The 17,029-nt window shown below is 38.1% G+C and overlaps 2 protein-coding genes across 2 annotated transcripts in view; both read left to right on the top strand.

Moving 5' to 3' along the window:
* The window catches only part of LOC103362048 (protein lifeguard 2-like), a 5,840-nt gene extending 2,930 nt beyond the window's left edge, over positions 1-2,910 (top strand). Inside the window, exons 8-12 of the mRNA XM_008288297.1 lie at positions 211-248; positions 755-842; positions 985-1,080; positions 2,594-2,647; positions 2,733-2,910. Of these exons, the coding sequence (XP_008286519.1) occupies positions 211-248; positions 755-842; positions 985-1,080; positions 2,594-2,647; positions 2,733-2,882 (426 nt within the window). The 3' untranslated portion in view covers positions 2,883-2,910. The remainder of the gene's footprint in view (positions 1-210; positions 249-754; positions 843-984; positions 1,081-2,593; positions 2,648-2,732) is intronic.
* Positions 2,911-5,566: 2,656 nt separating this feature from the next.
* senp1 (SUMO specific peptidase 1) lies at positions 5,567-16,874 on the top strand. Its single transcript, XM_008288298.1, has 18 exons — positions 5,567-6,160; positions 6,386-6,444; positions 6,553-6,740; positions 6,844-6,919; positions 8,311-8,503; positions 8,638-8,782; positions 8,882-8,997; positions 9,453-9,736; positions 9,853-9,916; positions 11,620-11,658; positions 11,760-11,844; positions 11,946-12,086; positions 12,482-12,613; positions 12,849-13,052; positions 13,144-13,223; positions 13,350-13,434; positions 14,459-14,554; positions 14,648-16,874. The coding sequence occupies exons 1-18, from the start codon at positions 6,027-6,029 to the stop codon at positions 14,708-14,710; spliced, it is 2,184 nt and encodes a 727-aa protein (XP_008286520.1). The 5' UTR covers positions 5,567-6,026; the 3' UTR covers positions 14,711-16,874.
* The last annotated feature ends 155 nt before the right edge of the window (positions 16,875-17,029 follow it).

A 17,029-nucleotide genomic window follows, 5' to 3' on the forward strand; every position in this document is an offset into this window, starting at 1 on the left:
CACAAGATTTTTTTTTACTTTTTTATTTTATTTTATTTGCATTTTATTTTAAAAAATGCATATCAAACAGGAGCTCGGATCTCAAGAGGTTAAATTATCTAAAAACTAATTTGTGAATGTAAAAGTAAGGGTTCTCCAGTCAGGGCCTGTCTGAAGATATTTGAACAAAATGCCTTCATAGTAACTTGACTGTTCCTTTTCCTGTTACAGACTCTCTCCCTTTCCTACATGACAGGGATGTTGTCCAGGTACAGTTTCATTTTGTTCACTGTTGCATGTAACTGTCAAGGTGACTTTGAATGGCTTCCTCGGATTGTCTTTTTTTTTTTTTTTTTTAAGCTGAAAGAGCTTTTGATTTTAGTTAACTAGTCAACTGTGTATTTTCTTTCCGGTAGGTGTAAGGTTCAAGTCATCTCACTCAATTTCATCAGGATGATCCACTCAGTATAAATACTTCCAGTTCCAGAGATAGAATAGAATAGAATAGAATAGAATAGAATAGAATAGAATGCTTTTATTGTCATCATACACTAGGTACAACAAAATTAAAAGATTCCTGTGTACAAATACTAAAAACAATAAATAAGACAGTCACCACATATTGAACTGACAGTACAGTCTGGTAATCAAGTTTCCACTTGAACCCTGTAGACTTGTCTGTTCTTGTGGAGACCTGTCCAACTGAAGTGCCAGTGAAACAATACCAGTGTATATCATTTTCTATATTTGCTTGCTTTTTTTTTTTCTTTCACAGCTTCTATAACACAAAGTCAGTGGTGATGTGTCTGGGCATCACAGCAGCAGTCTGTCTCCTGGTCACAGTCTTCAGCTTCCAGACTAAGGTGAAAAAAAAAAAGTGTTTCTCCGCCTGTATTTTATATTCCACACATGCAGAATTTGGATTTATTATCATTTACATGTATCACCTTTTTAAGCTTTCTGATTTACACACATATTTGTATTTCATGTGTTTTCTCCCACCAGTTTGACGTGACCTCATGCCAAGGTGTGCTCTTTGTCTTCTGCATGGTGATGTTCATCTCTGGACTGGTGCTGGCTATTGTCCTTCCTTTTCAATATGTGAGTATGATCAAGCGAAACGAATAATTGCATCTTTTGTGTATTAGGTAAAACTGGAATGTGGAGGATTTTAGGACAATCTGGATTTAAAACGATGATAGTAGCGGTCAAAAGTGTAAACACCTCACTCAACAAAAGGGTTTTTCTTTCTTTCTTTTTTTTTTTTTTTTTTTTTACTATTTTCTCCACCATTGAGCAATACTGAAGACATCAAAATGGAAAAAACCCATGTGGAATTATGTATTTTTAAAAAAAAACAAAAAAACGTGTAAAAGTTGAAGCAAAGCACTGTTTTTTCCTTTTTTTTATTGCTGTGAAAACAGTTTTTGCACACTCTTCACATTTTCCTAACCAGCTTCATTAAGTTGTCACCTGGAATCCTCTGCAGCAGAGGTGTACGCTCCAGTTAATGAAGATGTCAGCTTGACGCTCTGACAGTCCCTCCCTGGGTAATCCACATTAAATCCACAGGACCACTTGATAAAGTTAAACTGTTCCCTTCAGCTCACGTACAACAAAAATACTTTGTACAAAATGATTTTCCTTTTGCAAATTTTCCAAAATAAGAGAAAAAGCAGAGGTAAAAAAAAACTGTATGGCTCTACACTCTCTTTGCCTGACTGCCTACTAACTCGCCACACTTCCTTTCCAGCGATTGAAGGTGCACAGTCACTGGGAAGCAGTGATCACAGTCACCTATTGCAACATAGTAGAAATTTACATAAATGAAATATTGAAATATTTTAAATCATCCACACACTTTAAATACAAGAACTACAATTATTAACTTACTGTATCACTGTAAAAATGGAATACATATACAGCCACCTGTACATGCTACAAATATGTATTTTAATTTCTTTTGAATAAATGTAAATGATTATTGTTTTACCATGAAATTGTTTATTTACTCTTCGTTTTTGGGACCGGTCCTAATTAGAATCAGTCTGATGATTTTTACAACTGCGCTTGAAGACACTTCCAAAGTTCTTGACAGCTTTAGACGTCATGTCTTGAAGTAATGATGAACTATTATTCCTGTTTGCTTAACTGAGCCATTTCAGCTACAATATGGATTACTACAGCAGTTGAATAAATCCTTTTGATTATCAGTCCTACCTTGGCATAACACAACTGATCCCAAATGCAATAAGAGGGCAAGAAATTCCAACAATTATCTTCAAACAAGGTACACCATTTCAAGCGGTGACCTGATGAAACTAGTTTGCAAATAGTTTGCCAAGCTGGCATCAATATGTAGCACCTTTTGTTTACTAGATAACTCCACAAGTTATTTCATAGTTTGGATGTCCAGTAGGAAGAAAAACCCTTGAAAGTGTGTGTGTGTCCAAGCTTTGGGTTTGTATTGTACATCAAATCTGAATCTAAGTTCTACTCTACCTAATATGTCACATGAGACTAACAAAGACTCAACTCTAAGGTGAGAACATATTTATTTAGGGTGCGTCCTAGTTAGTCTGCAAACATTTGAATGTTTTTTTTTTCTAAATAGGTACCGTGGTTGGATGCCACATATGCTGCTTTGGGAGCCATATTGTTCACCATGGTAAGAGTACACTTCATAGTACCAGACCCTATGCTGTAGAGTAAAATAAAAGATGTCTTACTTGCTGTTTCATTATCTGTTGCAGTTTTTGGCATTTGACACCCAGCTTCTTATGGGAAACAAGAGGTACACTATGAGTCCAGAAGAATACGTCTTCGCCACTCTCAACATCTACCTGGATATCATCTATATCTTCTCCTTCTTCCTCCAAATCTTTGGAACAAAACGAGACTAAAGCCACCGTTCAGACGGCAGATGAGGGCTGAATTTATGCAGACATGACAACAATCTTTTAAAACTTTAATGGTTGTGGTGACAATGCTTCCAGTTATAGCAGCTTTATTATTTGCCTGATACTGATGAGGTGATGAATACTTTGTGAATCTCTTGTACTGCTATACATGCACATCAACATTTGTCAACATTCACACCCAAGATGTCAGTAATCTTTCCCTCCTCTCCAGCATGTTTGTGAACCCGACGCCCAAACTATAGGTTAGCTTATTAGCTTTACCAGCCAGATACACTTCTTGATCTGTGAGTTTATGCCATTTAATCTAGATGAAACATACCGTGAGTGTCCATGTGAAGCTGTATGGGTGTCTCATATCCATGCTTGCATAAGTATCACAAATCTCCAGCAAAAGATAGATGTCGATACTCTCTAGGAAGTATTTGATCTACAGTACATCTTGCATGATTCTTAGAAAAAGCCCTGATTATGTCCTTCCATCTTTGGACTATTGCTGTGGGTGTTTATTTAGTGATTGAAAGCACAAGTAGAACTTTAAAATAGCCTAAAAGAATGACATATTTTTCTGTGTTTTCAGTCATATCCAATGTTGTCTTGATACTGTGAATTACATGAAACTCCTTCACCATGTTTTAACAGTTTGAGGTCAGGGGACATGCTTTTCTGGGTTTTGAATGACAATCTAAAAAATGTTATTTATTTAATTTGGAATCTCTGCCTTGATTTGTTGACTTCCACTGAATACTGTACAGTCATGATGATGATTTCTGATCACGTAACTATGACGCTTCCAGTTATTGTATTCGTGTTATTGCAGTATTTATTGTGTGTATGTCATTTGTCTAACATGAAATCGGTGAGATTGTTTAAGCTGATTTTTTTTCATGAAGGTATTTAGTTTGAGCAATCCTTGATTGTCTGCATTACAGTTTTTGGTCCTAACATTTTTAAAACTTGGTTAGAAGTGGTGACAAATACTGAATATAAACATAACAGTGCCATACATGCATGGATTTTCTGTAACTTTTGATAAGGCCTGCATTTGTTGAGGGACTTGAATGCTGTATTTCATGACATTTAAAGTTTATTTTTTTATGACAGAATGATATATTTCAGAAAGTGTGTGATATAAGAGAGAAAATGTAATGCTTTAAATGATTTTTAAGTCTTCTAAAGTGGCCTTGGATTACTATCGTTTGATTATTTGATGTAGTATATTATTTTAAGAACACCCTGCATTCCATTGTAGAATTGGTGTTGCTGTATTAATTAAAGGGTGAATGTGTATGAATGCGGTCACTGGTTCTCTCTGATTTAATAAAATATTTCATCCATGTTACTTGTGTGAAATTCCCATGTAAGAAGTTCAGGAGAATGTTGTAAAAAAAATAATTCAGTACATCTCTCAGGTCAAATGAGAGTTCAGATTCACTTGTTAGCAAGAAGACCACTACAAGTTTGCCACATATCTAATTTGCATATGAAAATATGACCTGACTGCAAATTGGCAGCAGCACTGCCAGAGGTAAACTCCAACTGTCTGCTAGAAATGTCTTGTGCTAAATGCTGTTGCCATCTAATGGCAAACCTGTGACCAAGAAGGTTATGAGATGTTTCGCATGTCAAGGAAACTGTGGTGAAAAACCACAGGTAAGCATTTGTGTCAGTGGTGGAAAACTTCTTGTAATTGCCAGAAGGCTGCAAGTCGTTTGCAACAAGTTTCCAAACCTGTGGCAACATTTTCTGGAAAACTAATGTCATCTCTGCAAATCAACCACAACTTGCCACACATCTGCTGCAAAAACCTTTGTGTGGGTGATGCATACCTCAGTCTGTTTTGTATTTTATAACTTTCATTAGACAAAAAAAAAACATGTGGCCAATAGGTATATGAAGAATATCGCTGCTTTTATTTTTCAGACTGAACAGGTTTCCATCTTTTTTTCTTCTGATTTGCATATTTGCTGTAGAACACATACTGTATATACAGGCTATGCTGTTACAAACAGAAATCAATACTTTAAGTCTGTTTAGATAAGTTGAAAAATTCCCCAATGAGGGTTCAGCAAGGTCTATCTTAGATGATTTATGCCTAATTGGGAATTATTAAATCCCCTGAGAACGCAGTGGCTGTCTGTGTCATAAAGATGGCTATTATTTAATTAAAAACAATCAGAAACAATCAATTAGAAATTTAGCTGACTAAATAGTTAAGATCCTGCATTATTATCAATTATGGAGATTTCCCAGACAAATTTAAAACTGGAGTTAATCTTATTAAAATAAACACAGAAAACCCAAGGAATCCAATATTCCCTATGGGCCAGCCTAGGACAAATCCTAACATTTTCTAATTTTTCTAGTTGTTAAAACAACAACAACAACCACAACAGCACATACTATTACTATTACTACTACTACTACTACTACTACTTCTACTTCTACAAATACTAATATTAAGAAGAAGAATGTCGTATTGTAATAGGGTAAAGCGAGGTAAAGGACTGATTGTAGTCTACAGTCAATGCCGGCGGATGTGACGCGTTATTAAATGCTTTCCCCCGTCTGCAATCAGCCAGTAAATGGTGGAGACACTGAGATTTACAGCATCCACTCATCCAATCACAACGCGCGATGGTAGAACGTCTGTTTCAGCCATGTTGTGGTTTTGAATGAGGAAGAAGCGGGAGATGTTATTCTTCAACGAGTTTATATTGAATTTATAGTCACGTTGAGGACATATAAATGAGTTAGGGTGTGACTCAAAATGATAGCCGTTTTTCCGAACGCATTGGTTGCGACTTATCGCATCCCCGTTGGAATTTAAACACACTTTCATAAATTAGCCGTGTAGCTAACAACGTTAGCTAGCAAGGTAGTTAGCGTAATGTGCTAGCTAGACAGCTAGCTAATTCTAAGCTAACTAGCTAACGGTTAGTTGTAATCTTGGGACAGTAAATTGGTGTTTGCGAGGAGTTTTCGCCTTTGAAACAGCCTCCGCTAACCTATATCAGTCGAATGAAGCACATTAGCTTAATTTGGTTTGACTATATTGACAGGTAGCCTGAAAGCAGCTTTAGCGATTTATCTTTAAACCAGCGGCGTTATTTCTAAAACTTTTGAGCCATGTTGAATAAAATCTACGAATGGATAGAAACGAGCTTTGCCAATCTTCGCAATGGTGTACCAGCTGCGGAGCACTCACATGCACACCGGGCTGCGAGAGATGGTCAAGTGAGGAGGAAAAGACCAATTGAATGGTACGAGCTGTGAAAGTATGATTCCCTTTTGTAAGCAGATGCCACTGTGTTTAGAAACACACAGAATCAAACCCACCTTCTTGATTTAATGAGCTAACATAACTACCGTCACTGTGGGACCGCAGTAATTTGAGTCGCTTATCATTTTGTGGTTATTTGTACTTTGGCGAAATTGATATAGTGTGTTATTAACAGACTACCGTCAATCTTTTTTTCCCCCTTAAGTTTGGAAGATGGCCATGAAATCGACCAAGATGGCTTAATGATAAAGAGATCACGAATGGGTAATTCCAAAAATCATTCTCTTTGTTACTTATATGGTGCACGTAGCGGTGAATACAGTTTAATCAGTGGTGCGTTTGTAAGACACCTGTCTGTTGGATTTTCTGCAGGGGATCTTATTGACACAGTCAAGAGTGCAGCTGAAGGGGTTAAGAGCCATAGTTCCAGTGTGGCTACATGGATGAGGAACAATGTCAGTCCTACCTTAAGAAATATACTGCCTACCTCCCCTGGTCCACCACCTGGAGAGCCTCAGCCACAGCCCTCAACTTCAGCAGCAGTCTGGACAGGGAGGCCGGTAAGAAATGTTTTTTTTTTTTTTTTTTTAAGGCTTCACTGTAAACACTGTCAAAACAGCTTTGACTTTAATTTACATGTGGTGCACGTGTCTTTGGTTTAAGATTGTTGACAGGAATTCTCTGGGTGAGACGTTTGCTGCTCCCTCGACAACGTTGGAGTGGAAAACATCCAAATCAGGTAAGATTGAAGCGTTTAAAGCGTTGCCAAAGCTTTTGCATCGTCTGTCAAATTCATGGGTTATTTTTCAGGAACTACTGGATACCTTGGCTCGCCAGTAGCCTGGCAATTATAGAAGTTAATTAAGCCATATATTAAAGATTTGTTTGCTAGTCATCTTTTCAGAAAACAATATGAACAGAAACATACATAAACTAATGTGTTTCTTATATTATTTGTAGACGTAAGAGTTTTTTCAATGCTAATGTTTTGGTGAGGACTAATATATTTCATGTTTGTAATCCCTTATCTTGCACACAGCTCATTATATTTTAATAGACAAACATATACCCAACAAAATTTAGTCAGCACAGTAATCGCTAATCACAGTCACATGTCCATGTTTTATTATGCAACATTTAAATTGCTCCACTGTATTAAGGTCAATCACAGATGACCACAGGTAGCATCTCAAGTGTTTTTGAGGTGTAGCAGTTTAGATTCTGGAAAGATTACAGGCTTGTTAGGTTTTAGAAGTTATGGCAACCCCTGTCTTTCTAAATTTGTAGCCAAAACATTTCGAATGGCAATGTTTTCCGGTTCAGTGCACGCTTGTGAGATCAGTTGGTTTCCCAAGTTGTAATTTGCAGTGTCATGTCAGTTGAAGTAATCAGCCCAAAGTAGGGATGTCATGGTACCAGAAATTTGGCAGTTATTGCTAATAAATGGAAATTATACAATTCTCAATACCAATGTTGTTACCATAGCATAAAAACTAAGAGGAACTACAGATCTGGATGTCTTGTTTTTTAGATGCTTGGATAAGTTTGAATCGTTTCCTCCTTTAAATGCTGTGTGACGTCATTTGCATTCTGGCGTTTGGTCATTTATAACTGGTCCCTGATCAGCGCCTCAGACACTAAATATTTCCATACATGACTTTTGAGGTGTTTATTCTTTTTGTTTTTCTTTCATCATTAGTCTTAACTTCTCTTAGCCGTATCGGACAATATGCACTCTGAGTGGCTCTGTAATTTTCATGCTCCAGTTGTGCTTTTAAATCATCTGATTCATGAATGGCTCAGAGAACCGACTGGTCGTCATCACAGCCCTCAAGTACATCTTCATTTGCACAGCTGTCACAATACTCTGTTACGAAATTAAAGGCTGCTATGAACTAAGCTTGTAAACCAGCTGTGTTGACATCTTGTTACTGTGACAGACTATTGTATGAAGAATAGCAATGCCTGAGTGCTATTGTCATTTCACTGAACAGAATGAATGAATGAGACAGTATGTAGTATATTTCCTGAAGTATGCATTTGAGGGTTAAAGTTGTTCAAATCTGTGTAGGGTTTGATCTTTTGGAGCTGAGATAGTTATTGTACCGTTTACTTTTTCTGTAATTGTAGAGTGGTTGCGTAATGAGAAGTCCATTGTGGGATCCAAAGTCTGTAGACGACAAGTGTGCATGAGTCCTACACATCGTGAGGCGCCAAAAACGAACGGGCACTCGGTCAACTTGCCACCCTCCGTCGCTCCCAAATTGCACTCTTCTCCAAGGCTAGGCAGGCCCCTAAACCTTCGACCATACGTCCCACCAAGGTATTCCTTTACATCTTGTTTGTGCCTCGAGAAAATAACCTGTTTCATTAATTGCTTTTTGTTACGGGTGTTATTATTATAAGGTGTGAACTATTGTCAGTTGATGATTTTTGATTACCAACCTGTGTTTGCAGTGTGTTGGGAGGAATGGGCACAACAAGCAGCTCCACCACCAGCATGTATGAGAAGACCTTTCCCATCAAAGTGGTGCAGAGCCCAACACACAGCACCTCATCAGCCCGCTTACACAGGACCAGGCCCCGGTGCACAGCACAAGAGGTCAAACATCAAGACAATAAGGCATCATGTGATCTCTAATTTTCTTTTTCATTTGCTGCATGTCTGTGTGTGTTAATACGACTGTTCTGTGTTTCACAGTCTGTTCGTGAGGAGGAGAAGGAGGTCTACAGGCAGCTTCTGACCATGGTCTCTGGTGGTCAGTCTTTCCTTCAGAATGGCAGCTCACACACTATTGTGAGGTCACACAGAGATTTGTACGTATCTAAACAAATACAAGATACTTACCCTTTTTCAAGGTTTAATGAAATACATACTGGGAAACAAGATGTGGCAATACAGGAGTATCGTCAGAATTAAGGCACATGTTAGTAGGGGGCTCCAGAAGCATAAAAGCTAGTTTTTCTATGAATGAGTCATTCTGCATAGCATGGATTGACCCATTAAAAAAGTTTTTACATGCATGAAGTTAGCAGAAATTTTAAAAGTGCCGGTACTTTTTGGGCAGACATGATCAATAATACATAAACAAAGGTCAAACTCGTCCCACAGCATTATTTAACTATTTTCAGCGCTTTGCCATATTCTTTGTAGCTGGAATTGGCAAGTTAGGAACAATTGATTGTTCCTCTTTACTGCTTTTAACCTCTCTGCTGAACTTTGTCTAGATGATGTCTACGATCATGTTGTCCCTATGTCGTTGTCTCACCAGCACCAGCTTCCTGACCACCAGCCGCAGACTGCTGCAGTTCTCTTCCCCAGATGGGTCAGCAGCAGAAGGAACTTCAGAAGGTCCCAGCAGCCCCTCCAGCCCCAGGGGAGTATCTAGCCAGTGCTCCAGCAACCTTCCCAGCCCACTGGGGGCCTCCAGCAAGCCAGGGATCCAGACGTGGTCTCTGGACACGGACCTCAGCTCAAGCAGAGCAGCTACTCTCACATCAGTTCCTTCTCCATCAGCTCTGCAGGATAACTCCTCTCAGGACACACAGTCATCAGGTAATGTATATATGCATGTACACATGCTGGGAATTTCAATAGCTGGAAATAACGTATAAGTGAACTGAGTATTTTCTTGTTTTCGTTGGTTGAAACCTCTTTGTCTTTTCTTGCAGCTCATGATGGTGACTCTGTAATTATTGTAAATGAACAAAAAGGCAAAAAGCAAGACAACTCCAGGTTAGTATTTGATTTCAGTCAGAGTTGATCTTTCATTCTTCACATTATTTTATGATAAGTCCTTTTTTATTGCTGTTTGTCAAACTTTTAAGCCTAATTTGATTAAACATTATACAAGCAGATTCAGAGACATAGACATCTAAACATTTCACATTGTTACATGATTTATTGATGTATACATGTAGTTGCAGTAGGACTGGGCAATATATCAAAATCTATTGAGACAGTAAAATACTTCATCTATTCATAATAATTATTGCATTTTATTGACCAAAAGACTAGGAGGGGAAAAAAAGGCTTGATTTGAATTTAACTATCTTTGAATTTACCCCCTAAAGTGTATTTATTAACATATATATAGGTGATAATTTTAATGTTAACACAACAGAAAACACACAAAAATAGATTTGCACACATATAAAAATAATGAGGATAAAGGGATGAATTCAGCTCGATACACATGAAATAAAAGTACGTAAATCCAGAGGTGCACAGAGGACAACCAGGGCAAAGAAACTTCCCCACACTGAGGATCGTGTTAATCTATTTACAAAAACCTTGACAAAAAATATTTGTGGATGACCTACTTTTCTCAACAAAAACTAAATAAAAAATAATTGTTCAATATGGGAACTATGTGGAACATTTTACTCTTTTTTTTTTTTGGCTAATAAAATTGAAACAATTATGTTCAAGATTGATGAGTGGATACAGGAACTCATGACTGTTTTGATGCAGAGGATTTTTCAGTGAGCTGCAGAATCTGGAATCGCACGCTGCAGCTCCAGGTCAAAGTTTTTTCCCCACCTTCCAAAATTTCTCTCACTCAGTAGATGCTCACACAGGGTGCAAAGTACTCTGAGTGGGATTCCAATGATTTTAGAGCAAACCTTGATGGTGCCCTGCAGACAAATTTCATGTAAGGAGGGATGATAAAGTTCCAGGATTAAATTTGGCCCTCTAGATGTTCGCTAAAGACACACTGTAGGTTAACTGTATTAATGTTACTTTACCGTTTAGTATCTTTTTCTCAAGCTGACCCAGAGAGTGAACAGGATTTTAGTACACAAGTGAGTGATTCATCCACTGAATGAGCTGCTACTATTCAGTGGAGAGATAATGGCGTTGTGATTATGCTAATGCTTGGTTTGCAGTACAAACAGAAAGAAAGAGAGTGTTTAAGAGTTTGGGGATGATAACATTAACTAGATTTACTGTGGAGTTTGCCGTGTCACCACAGAGGACCACTGACACTGAGCATTTTCTACTAACATCACCGTCGAGAATGAAGTGTAACAACGGCAAACATACACACAGACGGCTACAGGTGTAGCCTCAAAGTAACCAAAACGCCACTGAGGAAGACTTGACTAAAGTCATTCTAGTTTTAATGACGAGACTAAAACTAATAAAATTTGATTGAAACGAAAACACATTTTTGTCAAAAGACTAAAACTCCAGTCCAAGAACAGATCCCTGCTCGAGCCTCTGTGTGAGCCAGGGAGGGCGCAGGAGCTTTTGTGGCAGTTTGCATTTCAGTGAAACTAGCAAACAATTGAAACATTTTCTTGTTGTCTTTTATAGGGTTTCTATCATTGCCACATATCTCATTTTATCACCCAGGCCTAAGTTGGCGTGTAGGAGAAACTATGCAAGTGTAATTTTATCTTAATACACAACAATATGTTTGTCTGTCTTTACAGTGTGCCATGTTTCCAAGCTGAGTTATGGATCAAAGAATTGTAAGTGCACTTTAAAGCATTTATTCGCATAATTAATCCATTTTTATCTGATATCACATTTAAATAGAGCAAGGAGAAAACATGTATTTTTGTCGCTGTAGGACAAGTTTGTATGACTCCCGGGCAAGAAAAAGACGGAGACAGATAGAAGAGCAGGAGGCCCTGGCTGCCCTGCTGCTGCGACAGGTGAGCGCTCCCCACTGTAGCCCTCTTTCAGCTTCACTTTGATCCTGTTCATTATTTCTCCCATTGCTGCATTTATGAGTCATGTCATTTCTGGCTCTCAGCGCCTGTCTGAAGAGGGGCAACGTAGTCGAGATGTGGAGGTCCACGTTCGAGTTCCGTTGGAGAAAGAGGTTCCTCTGACTCTTGTGATTGAAGAAGCGAAGCCTTTGGATGAGAAACCAGAATTCCCTGAACTCACAGAGGTATGGTCATTGTACTTTCATGTTCTTGCAGTGTTTCCTGTTTATTTACCTAGATGGCCCACTAGAATAGAGTCACATAGAAGATTATGTTTGTGTTCCTTTTTAAAAAGTAAAAATATAGTTGAAAGTAAAGGATGAGGAATTGTTAGCCTAATTGATGCTTTGATGTGTAGTTGTTAATTTTCTTGTGCCTCCAAGTCCTTTCCTTAAGTTTCTAAGATCAGACATAATTAAAATATCAGAATTCAGAATAATGCAGTGGTACAAGTGATGTTTCTTGTTTCTGCATGTCGTCTGCCTTTTGTTGTTTTTTGACCAAATGAATATAGAGTATAAGGGTAAAGTTAATGTTTCATGCTATCTCATGTGTATGTTGTCACGCTCTTTCTGTTAAGGAAATGGAGGTTGAGGTAAACAGGGTGCTGAGAGGCGGTAGTCCTCATGAAGTATTAAGTGAAGGATTTTGTCTCAGCCTTACACGTAAAGACCTGCAAACCCTCAGCAACCTCAACTGGCTCAACGATGAGGTCGGTGCATCTTCTATTCAAGTTGAACTCTAAAAGTTGCCGTAGATCTTTGTGTGTGAATTGTCAGCAGGCGTTATTATTGTATCACATGGACATTATTTTGATTTTCCAAACATTATGTCAAATTATGTGACCGTGGCTTATTTATTTTTTTACTTATAAAAACTGTTGCCCATCTGGTCTGTGCAGTGCTGCTCGTCCACTTAATTTAAACGATTTCTTTCTCATTTCTCAGGTCATCAACTTTTACATGAACATGCTGGTTGAGCGCAGCAAAGACCCCAGCCTGCCATCAGTCAATACGTTCAACACGTTTTTCTATCCTAAGCTACACAGCAGCGGCTACTCTGCTGTTCGCCGTTGGACCAAAAAGATGGACATCTTTTCTAAAGACATCCTGTTGGTTCCTGTCCACTTGGGGGTGCACTGGTGCCTCTCTGTAAGTCCTAATGACTAGAATTGTGAACCTAGAAGTGCCTGTCGTGGGATTAATGTAGCGTTTTTAAAAATTGTTCTACTGTTTTTCTCAGGTTGTGGATTTCCGCAAAAAAGCCATCATGTACTTTGATTCTATGGGAGGAAACAATGACGAAGCTTGCGAAACATTGTTGTAAGTTTCCGTGTTATGTGGTTTGTTGAATGGGATATATGTTTGGAGAGCTAGATGTTACTCCTACACACTGATTTTCATTAGTCATTTAAGTGAAAACCAAAGAAGTGAATTTTGTTTCCCCAGTGAATACCTGCAACAGGAAAGTAAGGACAAGAAGGGCAAAGAACTGGATACCTCAGGCTGGACGCTGCACAGCAAAAAGCGCAACGTAAGTTGTGAACACATGACGGTCAAAACATCAAGCTGCCTGCTTTCTTTGTTTCACGCTGAATGCATGTAGTTAGGAATTCTGGATGGGTGTTAATTATCAACTGAGATTCCAGATGATTGCTCTTGGAGTTAATAGAGCCTCCATCCCTGGTTAACTTTTCCAAATTGCGTCACATTGTTACAGCACCATGGTTACGAGTGAATTTATTTTAATTATACTATGTAACGTTTTGCATTTAGTTGCACCAGGTTGTTATACCTCCATAGCCAAGTTATGTGTTAAGCCTTCATTAAGTTCCTCATTACTAACATTCAATTGCAAAGTAGTGATGGACCAAAAATTTAACTGGGGGTCTCAAACTCAACTTACCTGGGGGCCGCTGGAGATAAGAGTCTGGGTGAGGCTGGGCAGCATCAAGTATTCCACAAAGAAAGGGTTTCAAGTATTCCAGAAAAAGTACAAGTGAGCCCATCATCTCAATCTTTATTAAAAACAATTCAGAACATGAAAGGTTCTTCAGAACATAGGCTTCTCTTACCTACTCCTTGCTGCCAGAGACCTGGCAGTGCTTCCTCTTACACAGCTGAGCCACATTTGGCTTCAGGGAGAAAGCAATTGAGACCCTCAGTATGGCTTGAAGATGCTCATCAGTAAGTTTGGAGCTGCACTTTGACTTATTAAAGTTCATGGTGGAGAAGAGCTTTTCACACAGATAGAAAAAAGCAAAAAAAAAAAAACCAAAAAACAAAAACACCCATTTGCACTGGGTGATAGGATATATTTTCTCTCCACTCGGTGACACTCCCAAATCACGTTTCAAGTGACTAACGTTGCAAATTCACATTGCTGTCACAAGCCTGAGCTATGCTAGCCCACAAGTGATAAAGAATATAAAATGCCCAGGGCAACGACTCACGTAGGTGCGCGTGAGGTATAAATAATAAATCATGAATGATCTGCTGGTTAATCAAGAGTTCACATCAAACTTTAGTTAACATGTACATTCCTCCTTTGCTCTCAGGAAATCCCACAGCAGATGAATGGTAGCGACTGTGGAATGTTCACATGCAAATATGCAGATTACATTACCAAAGACAAGCCAATCACGTTCACACAGGTAAGCAAAGACGTCATCCACAAATAAGACTCATCCAGTAAATGGTCTTTAAAGTGGCTTAAAAATGCCTAACCTCTCTTCTCTTATGGACAGAAACACATGCCCTACTTCAGGAGACGGATGGTTTGGGAGCTTGTGAACCACAAGCTGTTGTGATGTTAAGGAGACAGTTATGAACTTGTACAGCTGGCTCACAAAGTCGCGATGAAGGTTGAGCTACATTCACCAGGAGGATGCATTGACAGTCGTCCTTATTCTGGGAAAGACTTGCACACCAGCTCCGATCAGACAGATCAGAAACCACCAGGAGCACCAATCACTGCCTCCCTGTCCTCTTCTCCACTTCTTTGTTTTTCGGTGCACTCGTGGAGCATCAGTACAGCAGTTGAAACACTGCGTGTTTTATATTGCCCAGCCAGAACTGTTTTTGAAATAACACTTGTACCGACTTACAAATCATACTCTGAGATGCAATGCTTGTTCGACGTTTTTGTTGTTTACACGAGCATATTATGCTGCATTGTTGTATATTTTGATGTCAGCATAAATGTTTGATACTTTGGTAACGTCCAAAGGAAATTTGGCTTTACCAATACGACATGATTACCCACAAAACTGACATTTTGCGGCTACAACCTGTCTGTCTGTAGGTGGGCACGATACTTCGTCTTAAGGTTTTGTTTGTTTGTTTTGGTTCTTTATGCAAAAGGGCTGCAACCGGCGATTATACTTGATTATTCTGTACAGTGGTCTTAATTGATGAGTCACTTTATGTTCAGTACCACAGAATTGGGAGAAGGGCCAATGTGCCATCTTTGTTGTTTCATGTTTGACACAGTAAGTTTGTGGAAGCAGAAAATATTCACATTTATAAAGCTGAACATGGAAAACGTTTCATAAAAATGCTCCTTATTAGTTACAAAGACTGATTATCAAAATAGTTTCTGGTTATTTTTCTATTGAACCCCTGATTGATCACCTGGCAGCCTTATTGCACAATATGAACATTACACCCAAAACTGGATTCTTTTTTTTTTGTTTATGAAAATGCACAAAAGAAGTCAAACGTGACATTGCCTCAGAGTATGATTTATAGTGAAAGTAGAATGTTTTACTCTGCCATTGACTTAAAAGTGTAACACAATGGTTACACCCTAAAACAGCAGGGTAATAAAGGGTTGCCATTTTCTTCTTATCCATTAGTCTCGATAAGATTGTAAAAAAAACCAACAACAGTCAAAGTCTATTTTATGTATCTCAGAGTCTCTTTTTTTGTTCAGCAGCAACTTTTGGGCATATTCAGTATATTTTGAACTTTGTACATAAGTAAAACGTATACAGCCTACAGTGTAATATACTTTTTTTTTTCTAAAAAAAAACAAACGTATTTCTTATCTATTTTATCTAGATTCAAGTACGAATTAGAAATAAATTGTCATGTATTGTGACAGTTGTTTGTGTTTTACCTCAAAGTCAGTTTGATATAAAGCGGTCACATTGGATACTTTGATAAACCTGAGAGAACCTGTACGTCTCCTGGCTTGACTGAAGTGCATTATCTCTTGTACAAGATATAACCTGCGAATGGTTCCTTGTGTAATAAAAGGCACTCGAAACACAGTGAAAAAAAAATTTATTAAAAAAAAAATGGCAAGTTTGAAATCAGACCAAAGTTTAATAGCTGTAGGGATTTTTTTTTCTTTTTTTTTTTCTATGAAGGGAACAGAAGACCTGCATCATGGCACAAACATTTACTGAGGAAAGGTTTGATGCACAAAACAAAACCGAAAACTTCATGGACATCGCTGAACATGAGTTAGAAACTGTCCCTATGTGTGACATGTTGAATGACCTTCAGCTGAAAGATGTTCAAATACTTCCATAATTAGCAGCAACAGGTATTTAGACTGAACAAGCCACCGCTCAGTTTTTGAATTTCAAATTATGGAATGACAATGGAACAGAAAATAGTGATTAAAAGTTCAGACATATTTCTTTTCTTCATAGATGTTGCTTTGCTGTTCAGAGTAGTTTCATAAAACAACATTTGCAGTGCATGAAATCAATTCCAGTCAAGAGGTCAAGCCCAACCAAGACCGAGTTGCACTTCACAATCCCTTCCAGTGAAATCTAAGGCATTTCTGTGAAGTTTTAATTTTCTCCTAGAAATGAAAGTTTCATGGGTTTTAGAAGAAAGAAAAACAGCTTCAAAGTAAGTTAACAAACAGGACGAGGTGGGACACGAAACTGAAACTGGATGGAATGGTGAATCACATCTAAAGCAACCCTATGGTGTTGATGTTAAAAAAAAAAAAAAAAAGTTGAACAAAGCCTGACTTAATATGCAAAAAAAAAAAAAAAACAGACCTGCCATCATCTTTTTTCTTTTTTTTAGAGTTCATACATTTCCCACGATAATATTAACAACCACATTTTGGTAATATGCAAAAAAAAAAAAAAAACCAGACCTGCCAT

This window comes from Stegastes partitus, unplaced genomic scaffold (genome assembly GCF_000690725.1).
Source record: "Stegastes partitus isolate 25-593 unplaced genomic scaffold, Stegastes_partitus-1.0.2 Scaffold551, whole genome shotgun sequence".
Lineage (NCBI taxonomy): Eukaryota > Metazoa > Chordata > Actinopteri > Pomacentridae > Stegastes > Stegastes partitus.